This window comes from Drosophila yakuba, chromosome X, assembly GCF_016746365.2.
Source record: "Drosophila yakuba strain Tai18E2 chromosome X, Prin_Dyak_Tai18E2_2.1, whole genome shotgun sequence".
Lineage (NCBI taxonomy): Eukaryota > Metazoa > Arthropoda > Insecta > Diptera > Drosophilidae > Drosophila > Drosophila yakuba.
The window spans coordinates 17,340,141-17,354,190 of NC_052526.2; the positions used below are offsets into that span (position 1 = coordinate 17,340,141).

The window sequence follows — 14,050 nt, forward strand, 5'->3', positions numbered from 1 at the left end:
TCGCCGTTTCCCGCTTCCTTGGCCGCAGCACGGCGAGAAAAGTGGTTGCGGTTATTTATATACATATTGAAACAAATCGTTTGTAAATCAAGTCTTATATGTGTATTGGATAGCTGATGAAGTGTGAAATGTTGGGCCTTTTTTACATTACAAATATATATTAAATGAAGAACGCTTACTTGCGAAAAAGTACTTATACTAATCTGTATCTATATCTTATATATAACAAATACTTTCACTTTTATAGTTTCTGTGAGGTATTTCAGTATATAGCTTATATATATATTTGATGAATTATAAATTAAAGTTGCATTATTGAATACCCAATGTCTTTGCTAACTGAAATCAATTTAAAAAAGCACTCAAGTAGTATGGCGCCATTTCTCGCAGTGCACTCTGCCTTTGATGGTCGCTCCATATGCATCCATCTTCCTCACCCCACCTCCCCCCCCTCTCGACCAACGCTCCTGGTGGTGGCGCGGCTGCTGCTTTGGCTTCGTTTTTGGGGCTTTGTCGAGGGGCGTTACCCGGTGATCATCACGCATTTGCGCCCCCCTCTGCCGCTCCACCCCCTTTGCCCACTTGCCCCTCCCCCCCCCCCCCCCCCCCTCCGACCGCCGGGGCTGCCTTAATGGGTGTTATTTTGTTTTGCCGTAAATATTTTTGCAATGGGCGCTAATTAAGTTTGGCTCTTTTTGGGCTCTTTTGACTGCATCCTTCGCACTTTGTTATGTGTGAAACTTTTAAAATTCGTTGGGTCGGCAAAGATGAAAACCGCCGTGTGGTATCCCCCAAATTGGCGGGCATTAAAGATCCCGCCGTACCCCTAATCCCCTGCCCATCATTCCCATCCCCATCCACTGCTCTGCGCAGGAAGTATCAATACTCGCACAGCTATTAATCTGCAATTGCAAATTGCTCATACGCCACGTGGTGCTCTATGGAGCGTGGAGCGTCTATGAATGAACTAGTGAGTGAATACCCGTAGAACAATGAGTAAAAACAACTGGAAAATAATGCAAAATGCCAAGAGGCAAGAGGCAAGTGGCAAGAGGGGCATCGCCCCTGACACTGCAGCCAATTTCATTAGCCGTAAAATATTTGGCATTGTTTTCTGGCCCCGCGATTTCGCTGCTTTTATGACTCACTTTCACCGCTGCTTCGTTCTCCTTCTGACTTTGCAGCCTTTAGTTGCTGTTTCAAATCGATTGGACAATAAATTAGCATTATGCGGTTACAGCCAACTCAAATTCCTCGAGATGAGCTGGCAGCATCTCGTCTCCATACGCGGGTTCAAAGTTCTCTTTGCGGGGGCGATACTCACAACTCGAAACTCGACACACGGTCGAGTCTTATCATCGCCTAGTCAAGAAATTTCCAAAATTTGCAATCGCGATAGACATTATATCATTATTGGGGAATTTTCATTTGGGCCGAAACTGAATGATTTTTATGCACACTCATTTTAGGCACGATTTGATAAAATTGCTAACACTTGACGCAAATCACAGCTGATCTTATCAGAACAACTTTTCCGGTGAGTTGGTTTGCTTCCTTTGGTGGGTCACTGGTTTCTCTATGACTATTTAAAAATCTGGGTAATCCAAACCCAACTAATTACATTGAGTATCTAAGAGGAATCACATGAATTCAAATGAATGTACAAATATCTTTGAAATTCGTTAACTTAACTGAATAAAATATTCTGAGTAAATCTGCTACAATGCTAGACATTTTTGTATGCTGAACATTTCAAGTTAAATTTTCCACCAAATTAAATCGTTCTCGAAGCATATTAGCATGCCCATTGCGATCAATCGCGAAATACACTTAATGAGCCACTTAAAAATGTCACATTTTCGATCACTTTCCAGCGTAATTAGCTAATTAGTTTCAGATGGGAAACGTGAAAGTTCTTCCCCTCGAAAGTCGCATGTTTTGCTTACGTGTCTATGCACTCTGTACCATGTACTATGTACTACTATGCCATTCAAAGGCAAAGTTCATTCAAGTTTTTCCCCTTCGAAACCGCAAATTGTTTCCACCGCATCCCAATCGATTTCCACATCCATTCATTCAACTCTCGAGAGTTTCCCATGTGCCGCACGCGTGTCTCGCGTTTTTTTCCCCCCACATGATTGCGGCAAAAGACGTCAAAAAAAAAATATTACTCATACGCCACCGCCACCGATGCCGGCACCCCAGTCATCGCCATCGACTGTCATGCATTAGCTATTAGGGTCTTACACTAACGCCATCGAATGGCAGGCACAGACAATCGTAAGATTGCGATAATATATACATATATACATATGTATGTAGACACCGCAGACACGGCTAATTTTGTTCAATTCGCAGCGAGTCGAATCGAATCGAATCGAATTGAATCGAATTCATAATCGAAATATCCGCCAATTGGACAGATCAACACGATAAGCCGAAATTAGACGGCACAGATAGCCATACCCGTTCCGTACCAGTGTGTTTCGCACAATAGTTTAAAAATAGCACGGCCCAATCATGACACCGACTACCATTCCTCTGTTTGACCGCCTGCGTCCGTGGGCGTTGGGCGTGGCACTGAGCGGTACGCGGTTAGTGGCAAAGCGTGAACCGTAAACGGTAAACGTCAAGCGACAAGCAACAAGCGACAAACGGCGACGTCGCCACTTAGTTCCATGAGTAACGATGAGTGCTCAATTACTTTTCGATTGATCATGGTTTTGGCGCGCGGTGAAATTTAGACCGCTTTTCAGACTGCTGCCCCTCCACCCCTACCCACACCCCCCTTCACTCTTCGAGGGGCATCCGCATTCTGGCGACGTCGGCATTCATGAATGAATCGCCGTGTTTGCGAGCGTGAGAGCCCGGCTCGCGTCTGAAAAAATCATGTCGTCATTGGCTGTTGGGCTGTTGGGGGCCGACGGAGCGTATGAGTAATATTCTTGCGAAATTGAACGGAAATAACTGAAATTCATGCCAACCCCCATAAATTGCCGACTATTTGCGGGGGTTACATCGGAACGGAATGGCTCTTGTTTCGTTTCAGGTCGGATCGGAAACGATCGGCTCGGAATCGAAATCGGCGGAGAAGCAACGTATCGGAGAACCGGAGAACCGGAGAATCGGAGATTCGGAAGTGACGCCGAGTGAAAGTCATCCGATAAGAGCCGCCGAATAGCCGCTCACATTTTTACCAAGAGACCGGCAAATCACACTTGTTTTGTTTATCTGCGAGCGGGAGAGTCAGCGAGACATGCAGATAGACACTGCTCACATGGCTCTCCCCGCGACCTTATCTGGAGGAGATCGGCCCACCCGTCGGATCGATCAATCACTCCGCTCCACCGATTATGTGTCATCGGTGTGGGGAGCGCTAGAGAGCCGTGAGTATTTCTCATCGTGTTGAAATCTGGCTGGCCTAATCACTAACTAAATGGTTTGCTTTTATTTTTTCAAGCCTATTAGGAGTGGGTGATATTGGTAATACATCTATTATGTTCGAACTGGTCATAATATAGAACATTTATGGCATTTATTGCTGGTTTACTAACAATATAGAATATAGAACATTTATGGCATTTATTGCTGGTTTACTAACCGAATATTGATTTTAATAGTATAGTAACTAATACTTTGGAATAGAATCATGCATTTGAAATAGTGTTTGCCTTTTCTAGATATTATATCATATATTATATTAATTATCTTTGATTTAAATATTCATTTGCACTTCTTCCCAATCCCAGTTGCTACCCTATGTACAGGGTAGCGCGTTGTCCACACCCAGCCGTTCTGAGCCGTTTCTGTTTTTTATCGCTCAGCTGTGCGCTTTTTTATGGCTTTCTCGCTTTGTTTTTGGCACTCGGCGAATGTTTTGAGCGCTTTTCTTGCGATTGCACACTCATGTCAGCCGAGAGAGCCTCTCGCCGTCTCTCTTCCGCTTCTTTGCCGCTTCAAGCGGAGCGGACCGGACCGTCGGCGGACTGGGCGTCCGCCTCCTCATTAGTATGCTCATAGTAACTGAACTGAGGAGTTCAGTCAGTTCCCGCCGGCCCGAAAAAGAAATAACACAAAATACTGCACGCGAAAAGGCGAGAAAAAGTGAAGAAACGCTGTTGCAAAAATTATACAAAAAATAAGGCAAAGACGGCGAGAAAGCCACTCCAATCCACTCCACAACACTCCACTCTACTTCACTCCACACTCCACACTCGCCATCGCCATCGCCATCGCTCTCCAGCGGCGAGAAATCGACAGCGCCGTTGACTTCGACTTCGATCGGATCGGAATCAAATCATAGCAGACAGTCGAAGGCAGCGCGTCGACACTTAACGCGATAGTTGTTCCTCCAGTCGCGATACAAAGATACTAAGATACAAAGATACATAGCCAAATTCGGCAAATTCGCGCTCGCTTTTTTCTTTTTTTTTTTTTTATTCGTTGCATTCTGGAAGTTTCCTTCCGCCAAACAAATACACAAAGGAAAAGACTATCAGCGTTACAAAAGTAAAGTGCGTGTCCATAAAGTGCGCAAATTTGTGCGGAATTCCCAGCCAACGATTTGTATGTAAATGGTAAGTACAACTAACTAACTAACTTTAGACGTATTCCTTGGGGGATTTTTGCAATTTATTTTGACTTTGTTTGGCTTTTTGCTTTTTGCTGCCGAGGAGAGCGGAACTCACCTGTTGATAAGTGTGCAGGTGTCTGGCGCTCCACACTTCTGCAGTTAAGAGTTCTCGCCAAGGGCTGCAATGGTCAGTCGTGGATGAGGTGTCACGTATGATGAAATTAGCCCAAGGAGGATTAGGGTTAGGGATAGGAATAGGGATAGGTATAGGAATAGGGATAGGAATAGGAATAGGGATAGGGATAGGGATAGGGATAGGGATAGGGATAGGGATAGGGATAGGGATAGGAATAGGGATGGAGATAGGAATAGGAATAGGAATAGGACTTTCGCTCCAGAGGGCCCATCTCCAGCTTCTCATGGGGAAACTCATTCATGAATCACTGGCACCGCCTTTTTGGTGATAGGCACTGAAAACAAGTTACAAATTCATGATGCACAGAATGTAAATTTCATTTTTCCATATGTGAATCATAGCATTTTAAAGTTATTACAATTATGAAAAACCCTTCGTTATTTGTAAAACCTATAAATGTATTTTTTTTTTTTTTTTTCGGCTGCTGATGACTAATAATACAAGGGTGACTTGCATTTACTTCCTATTACTAGTCTAAAAAACTTATTAACTTATTTGGAGCTATTGTTCTCAGCTTATGTAACTGAGTTATGGTTTGCTTATATGTACTTATACTCAATAGTTATGGCAACTATAAAACTATAGCGGGGGGGTTGGTGGGGTAACCTTAGCAGCACTTCATACCCGGCTGCCGAAAATCGAAAAGAAAATAATAATGGCCAAGAGAGCGAAACATGTGAAATTAATTTACACGTTCCGTGCGGCGGGGGTGGTGGTGCTGGTGGTGGTGGTGCCAGTGGGGCTGCCGGTTGGCTGGTAGCTAGTGGGGATTGGATGCGTCAGCGGTTGTCGCAAAAGTGGACAAGTGGACAAGGTCCGAGGGCCAAGGGACGGCGATAAGGAGCCGGAGCGCGAAAAAAAGCACGGCGAGAGCGGGTGAATTTCACAAAAGTTTGCAAGAAGGCAAGTTCGTTGACCATGCCGCTCGCGGTGTTGAGGTGCGTGGAGCGGCCAGAGCCTACCCCACCAGGCGATATGAGACAGCACCACCAGCAGTCCAGTAGCACCACTACCACCACCAGCACCTTCGCAAGTCGACCTCCAAGCGACACACACGATGATTCAGCCAGAAAATGTTGGCCAAATAAAGAAATGTATTTTTAATTTTAAATAATTATGTCAGCCAGATAAAGAAGTCAATAGCAATAGCAATAGCTGTAGCTGTAGCTGTAGCTGTAGACCAAGCGCAAACGATAACAATAACAAATCACGCACGCTTCGGGCCCCCAAACAATTGCGATTATATTTTATACTTTTATGTGTGTGCTGCATAAGTGTGTCCAGCGGGAATCCCCAAACAGCCAACAATCATCATAATTCGCCCACTCAGGCCACACACACACACACACAAACACACACACACAATCGCATAATCACACAATCACAGAGTCACACAGTCACACAATCATACCGTCACGTGTGCGGATTTTGGTTTATATTTGGGCAAAAGTTGGCCAAGATAATATATAACCAGTCGGTTCAGTTCAGTTCAGTTGTCCGCGCATCGTCCGTTAGTCTTGACTTATGGTAATTGCTCCCTCGACGGGGAATACATTTTTGCCTTCTTTGTGGTTAAAGTTTATGTATGTAAATAACTGAAAATCGGCCATACGTATGTGATATTTTAACTAATAATAGTATAACCTGTTGTTAGACTTTTCTTATGCTAAACACCGACGTCTGGCAAAGTTGTGACGTCAAGAACTCGGGTGAAACTACTGGCCATTATGGGTGTTGTCTTAAGGGTTTTGTATGAATCTTTATTATATTTTGCCACTTTCGCAATCCACAGACGACAGCTGACCGGCCGCTCGACGTCAGCAGGAGCAGCGGTAGCGGAAGCGGCAACAAAACGGCCAGGATCGGGAGACCAGAGGAACCGCAACCGCAACCGCAGCCGCCGTTCGTGGATCGACGTCGTCTGAACAGGATCTGGTCGCTAAACACACTCGCCTTGGTCATGGCCCTGCTCCAGCTGTTTGCCCACTCCGGCGGCGGTTGTGGCGCGTCAGCGGCACCCACTCACCCACTGGCCACTGATGCCAGCAACAGTGCCAGTCTCGTTAATCCAAGCACCAGGCACCTGCAAAAGCGTTCCCAGGCAGCCAGTTTCCGGCTGACCTTCCAGCAGAAGCTGATGGCCAGCAGTACGCACCTGGACTGGGAGAACACCTGCCACATGAAGCCCACGGGTCTGAACGAAACCCACAGCAAGGCGAAACGCTGCAAGAAACGCCAAAAGGTAGGTTCACTTTTGAGTAAGCTGTTAAATGAATTAGCATAACTAATTAACAACATAATCTATTTATATCATTTCTATCACTTTCAGATCCTGCAGAAGCTACAGAATCAAACTGGCCGCGAGTTGAAGGCCATCCAGGACGAGGACAGGGCCAGGATCACCATCAATGCGGATAAGCTGGCCACGAATAATACCAAGACCCTCGATATCGTCGATAAGAACAAGTGGCGATTCTACAAGGAAAACTACAAATTCCTGCCCCGCCTGAATGTCACTAGCAAGCAGGTAAGTGTATATATACATATCTACGATTATACATAGATCATGTCATGTGAAGAACTATTGGATCATTTACAAACATCAAACACACATGAAACGTGGAGGGGGTTCGTTCTTCTGTTGCCAGGCAGCTTGATGATAAAGGTGATAAAAAAAAAAAGAGGGTCACGTGAGGCGTCCGCCGCGTTCACCTGCGTAGGTGCAAACAGGCCGTCACAAGCCAATGGCGAGTGGAGCGGTCATATGAGTCCGAATCCGAATCCGAGTCCGGGAAATCGTGCCGGCAGCCGCGAGAGTGGTCGCCATAGTTTCTCTAAGTGATCAAAAGTGTTTAAGAAACTAAAGAAAGATAGCTGGAGATATATAGTTCATATGTGCTAGCTTAAAAACTTCAGCTTGCTGATGATGTTGTGATGAAAACACTTCAATCAGCTTGAGTACTGAGCTGCAAGCACAACTGCTCTTGAGCACTTAAGTGCCGCCAACTTGTCAATCGCACCTCGTTCGATTCGTCAGCATTAGCCGGCGTTTCGGGACGCCCAATTAACCGTCGATTTGCATTTGGCAGCAAACAACAACAGCACGAGGGAAAAACATTAGCTATCGATGCCATAACCACATTAAGATTAAGAGCAAATTGACGGCGCGCGCGCTTTTGTTCGATTATTGTTTATATAGCAATCCATCGCAATCCCCCCCAAACCGGCCTTGATCCAGCGATCACGTTTTATGGCCAATCCGTAGATTGGATCGATCCGAATCTGTAGCTGAAGCTGTATCTGTAGCTGTATCAGTAGCTGTATCTTTAGCAGTAGCCGTATCTGTATCTGTATCTGTATCTGTATCTGCATCTGTATCATTAGCCGTATCTGTAAATGTATCTGTATCTGAAACTGAAAACGAAGTTCAAGCCGAATCTGAGTCCGTATCCAAAGTGGATAATTCGTTGGATAAACAAATAAAAATCAAGCGGCACATTTTATTTACACTTTTGACAAGTAAACAACAACAAACAGAAGCTAATCAAATTTCGAATTGGATTCGCCACGGACATCTGAATTATGGCGATAGGAAAATTATGAAGCTTTTCAATTTCAAGACCCCTCGAGTTGCGGCCAGTTTGATTTAAATAGAGTGGAACCGTTTAGTAATGCCAAATTGCGTCTGGCGTCTGGAAATTCCCAAATAGTTTTGATTTGACATGAGCCAGCGCAGTTGAGGGAAAACCCGAGTTGACCGATAAGCGCGTCAATACTGGAAGTGAAGTTAGGTGGGGATAATGGGGTTAATGGGGAGTGTGTGTGTGTTTCGGGGATGTAGAATGTGTGGTCTTGGGAATGTCGGAGGCGATATTCGTGGAAAAATTGTTTAAGGGTACGTGTCGATACGCGACCACGTGACCCAAGGAAGGGTCTACTCCACACATTTGAGTGAGTAAGGAGGTCGCCTTTTAAATGAATCGATCGAGATCGATGTGGTTGCCCCAACGTGCTAATTCCTAGGTGTCCGGGAAAGTTTCGTATAGGACAGTAATATCTGCAGATAACCAGATGAGTGTAGTTCACTTGGCGTGATCATAAACAGCTATTTTTATGAGCTCACAGGTGCGGCGAATCAACTCAAGCGTGTTCAAGATCCACGGAAACTGCCGATTCACCTCAAGTCAGCCAAAAGTCACGATCAGAGTGCAGAGTGTGTCTCAAAGGTCGCCACCCCCTGGGAATTTGGTTGCTATTTTTTTAATTACCCATTCTGCTAAACTTAGCCAATCCCATCATAGTCATCATAGTCACCATCGTCAGCACCACTCCATTCATTCATTCACTCACTCAGTTGGGCGATTCACTCAACCGTCTATTCGGGGCGATGAGCAAAGTTTGGCTTTCGCTGAAATTTCTCAATTGTCGTCATAGTTGGGGAAAAGTACCTGAGCCCCAGGCTACACTGCGAGAAATTGATGGCAACTGCAGTTGCTGGTCCCCCCTAACACTAAAACAACTTTTTGTTTGCTAACAAGTTCCGCTTTGGGGTGACATTCTCAATAGATACCTTTCAAATCCCACATTCTCATTTCGAGCCAACTTTTCTCACTCTGTACCAAGCGCGGAACTCGGCGCTCGGGATGTGTGTCAATATTTGCCCAATATCGGCTACGTCAATGCCAATTGTGCCAACTAATTGTTGACATCCCCGGAACGCAGCGAAGCGGAACCCCATTCGGAACCCCCGATCTGACGACGAGGTGCCAAGCGGTACGGACGGACGGACGGACGGACGGACGGACGGACGGACGGACAGAAGAACTCTATATTTAGATGGATCGCTTCGATACCGGGAATCGACGGCCTTTTTACGTCACAGCGCATGTGTGTATTCGCACATATTCACCAAAAAAAAAAAAAACAATCCGCTGATATCGCAGGGGATGGGATCGGCAGAAGCAATGAGTTTAACGATAATTTGTTTGAGTAGTTCACAACACTCAACGCTCGCTTATTGTGAATAACACACATGCATATGTATGCCGTTTGCCTTGCGATGGTTGGTGGGTTGGTGGGAGGGGGAACGCTTCGCGGGGTGCGGAACGCGGGTCGTATACGCGATATGTGATTCATATGAAACAGAGCCGTGGATTCCCCCGAAACGCCAGCGAGAGCGAGCGAGAGAGGACAAGCGGCGAGCGGCATGAATGAAACGAACGAGCCAACGACGACGACGTCACGAGCGGCCAGCCGAAGCGCAGCCGAGAACTCAAAAAAACAGTTACCGAGACAGCGGCGAGCGTTCGGCTCGATTTTCACTTTCAGCCGCCGTTCAGATAAGTTTTCGGGCGGGAAGGGGGTATGCCAGGGGCGGGAGAGGGAAGCGGGAGCGGGAGCGGGAGCGGGGGTGGAGCGCAACCAGAGCGGGTTCACTCAACCCAAAGCATTCAAACTATAAGCTAAGCATTTGACTATATGGCATACTCGTCGTATGCGATATAGATATCGAGCAGCATGCTCGCAGTTTCAAGGTTCCGCTGTATATAATGCTTTATTTGTACGATTCCAATTGAATCGAGAGTATTACTATATATCGTAAAAAAGGTTTATTCAATAAAGATACCCAACTACCTTCGCTAATGGCGATACAAGTAATTAAGGCGTTAAATACTTAAAAATAATTTACTTTGCAATATAATTATTATATTCGATTAAACCAAACAGTAGGTTTCTAGGATGATTTAACTAGGAATATATACTAGACATATAAATATATATATATTTAGACATATAAATAGAACACTTAAGCAATTACTTATATGTATAAGTATTGAAATGGGTGTACAATTATGAAGCCACAGATTCTGAGTCTTATCAATAGAGAACCCGCCATCAATCGCTCATGATTCAAAGATTAATAGTACTCATAGTATTCACGACCTGGCAAAGCCATTCAACTAACCCGCGTCCACTCTTCTTCTTCTCACCCATTCCAGCTGAACCTTCGCCACGCCCATCGCGACCTGCAGATCTACGTGGGCGCCTTCACCTACATGCGCAACATCAAGATGCACTGGGACCTGGTCGTGCATAATGCGAAGAGTGTGCTCTCCGACGAGCTGGACCGGATGCGGAAGTCCGCCCAGGAGGTGCTCTGCAGCGTGGAGGAGGCCATCAATGTGACCAACCTGCTCTACACACCCAGACGTTCGCGGGCGCAGCAGCGGAGGAGCGGGAAGAAGCGGCGACAGGCCCAACCGGTGGTCACCTACAAGATCCTGCCGCGCAAGCTGATGGAGAAGCGACTGCAGCAGTTCAACTCCACGCAGTTGCCACTCGTGGAGCTGCACCACAATGCGACCTTGGCCGCCCGCGGGTTGGATGTTCTACCGCCGCCCGACAATCTGATGGTCCTGGAGCAGCACGCCCTCTTCACCAAACTGAAGTTCGTGCAGTATCTGAAGGGCATCCGCAAGATACTCGCAAAACAGCGAAAGACTCTGTGCAAGGCCACCGCCAAGGGATCTTCGAAGGCGATCCCCATGAAACTCTAGAGGAGAGCAGAGATCAAAGATCAGAAAGTAGAAAGTAGAAAGTAGAAAGCTATAATAGCCAAGAGGACGGAACCGGCGAAACCTCCACTCCACACAACGAGGCTCATTCCATGAAGACATCCTTAATTTATTAAACATCCTATATTTATTACACACACCCCACCACAACACACACCACAACACACACCACACCACACACCAGTCACGAATCACGAGGAATTCCCGACAATCGCAAGGCTATGAAAAAAACCGAATATGTAATGTGAACAATCCACGACAGATGTCAATGTGAGATACCCAGTTTTCTCGATATCTTAAGACGAATGTAGTGTTTTCTCTCTTTATTTTATTATTATTATTATTTTTTTTTTTGAATATCTTTAAGTCTCATTGTATTATTTATTATTGCAACTCGCCAACAATCTGCCCGCACATTCCGCTAGATACTAAGTATACTAGATATACTTTGCCTTGTATTACGATGCTGTGATAGTAGATGATTAAAGTAAGAACAACGCTCCGCAACGGCCACCAACTAAATATCTCCCCACGACTATATTTACACACTGATATACTTGTATGTACGACTTACACCTCTATGTAACTTAGCTTTGATTAGGACTTAACAATTTAGACATCAACTACCAATACGAATGGAAATACAAATACAAATACAAATACAAATACAAATACAAACACAAACGATTAAAAGTACAAATGCATCGGAAGTTTATCTGCGGATTGGGTGGTCTTCAGCTGGCGCCATATCAATTACACTATGCAGTTGAGTTGAGGGATACGAGATGGATTCCCACCGAAATTGCGCATACGCCCTGTTGAGTGTAAGAGTAAGAGGGAGAGAGAGAGAGAGAGAGAGAGAGAGAGAGAGAGAGAGTAAGTGAGAGACATAAAAGTGTCCAAACAATTCCCCTTTACGATCGTCGCCGTGGCTTTAATTGCAGCAGCATTACGCGGCATTTATAGACTTGTTCAAATATTTTATGAGCCATATAATAATTCTCTCCCCATGGTTTTTTGGGCTTGGGTCGCACTTGGCATCGGCATCGGACTCGGACTCGGGAATCGGGATCGGAATCGAGGTCGTAGTTGGAGTCGGGGTCACCTTTGTCCCTTTTTGTCAGCTGCACACAAAACACCAGCGATTTAACGACAAGAAATGTTTGTCGCCGCTCTTGATTCACCATTCTCCACCTCCTCCACCACCATTCTACATTATCCATCTCCATTCCCGAATCTCCCTCCACGGGCTCTTCCTCTTCCACAGATCTCCAATTCTCCCGGTCTTATCGCTGGGCCGGAATCTACGCGCGCACCTTCACTGAGCCCTGGATTTTTGATGTTCTCCTCTGCGGTTTGCCGGAGTACCCGAATCGGGTTTATCGCACACAATCAGCAATTGTCATTAATTTCGGACTCGGTGTACGTGCTCCGATTTGTCTGCCCAGCACAGCACGGCACAGTGCAGCTCCTCCATCCTTCTCGGTGACTGATTCAACAATTTAATATGCCAAAGATAGAGCGACAGAGAGAGATGCATTCCCATTCCCATTCTCCATCTCCGTCTCCAGTTAAGATGGTTATCAGGACTGATTTTATTGTGTGCTCTCCCTGCGGCAGCCTCTCCGTCGTCCGCTGATCTCGCCAAGATCTGTGGCCAGTGATCTTGGCCAGGTCCGAGATCCATCCGAATGAGGCGCACATGCAACTATGCGATCCCATTCATGGCCATCCGCTGCTGTATCTCCCTCTCTCTCTCTCTTTCTCTCTCTCTCTCCCTCTGGCTGCTTTGCATGCATCACAATGCGTCACAACCCTTTTGTCCCTTTCAGGTGCACGTAGCGCACATCTATCTTCAGTTTTGATAGGTTTTTATTGGCCTGACCTTTATTAAATTGAAAATTATGTCTTTCTATGAGAAATGTTGAAATGCCTATCACCCCTCTCCTCTCTCTCTCACCCTCTCGCTCTCTTTCTCTCGCTCTCTCTTTTCTTCTCTCTCTCTCTTTCGCTGGCCGGAAAACCCTTTGTTTTTCGGGGCATATGCGTTATCATGCGTATTGTGGGAATCAAGGTTTCCAAGGTTGAGTACTTATAGAAATTAGTGGTTTGTTTTATGGCATTTTGATGATTTTAAAGGCAACCATTAATGATGTCCTCTGCAAACAAGCACTTGTAACGGATCCCATAAACAATTAAATTTTTATTACATATTCTTAAATGCAAATATTATTTTGTAAAGAAATATGTCTTAATAATATGCTGCTAGATAAGTAAAAAAGATCTATAAAATAACAAACTTTGAAATAACTTTCAAAGCTATCCAAACACTCCGCAATCCTTTGAAGCATACCATTTTTAATGGGTATCCGCGTCGTCGAGAGGCAGGAACCTCTTTCTCCTGGCTCCTGCTGAATGAACTTTTGCGCCTGCACTGATCTAATCTAAATGTTCACTTTGTTTTGTTTCTGTTTTCTGTTCAGTTTTGAATCTGGATATTTTGTGTCCAACTCGACCCGTCACAAGTCACGTGCAGGGAACAGTTTTTGTTGTTGTTGTTGTTTTTGTTTCTTATTTTTTTCAGATTTTTTGTGATCTTGGTCTTCAGCAGCGGCGGCAATTAATTTAAAATATCTTATTTCATTTGTGTTTTTCTTGCGTTTCCCTCTCTTATTTTATATTTAACTTGTATTCGCCGTGTGTATT

The 14,050-nt window shown here is 45.2% G+C and overlaps 1 protein-coding gene across 1 annotated transcript; it reads left to right on the forward strand.

Moving 5' to 3' along the window:
• Window positions 1-4,021: 4,021 nt before the first annotated feature.
• Window positions 4,022-12,023, forward strand: LOC6525766. Its single transcript, XM_002101551.3, has 4 exons — window positions 4,022-4,577; window positions 6,562-7,011; window positions 7,099-7,296; window positions 10,769-12,023. The coding sequence occupies exons 1-4, from the start codon at window positions 4,575-4,577 to the stop codon at window positions 11,324-11,326; spliced, it is 1,209 nt and encodes a 402-aa protein (XP_002101587.2). The 5' UTR covers window positions 4,022-4,574; the 3' UTR covers window positions 11,327-12,023.
• The last annotated feature ends 2,027 nt before the right edge of the window (window positions 12,024-14,050 follow it).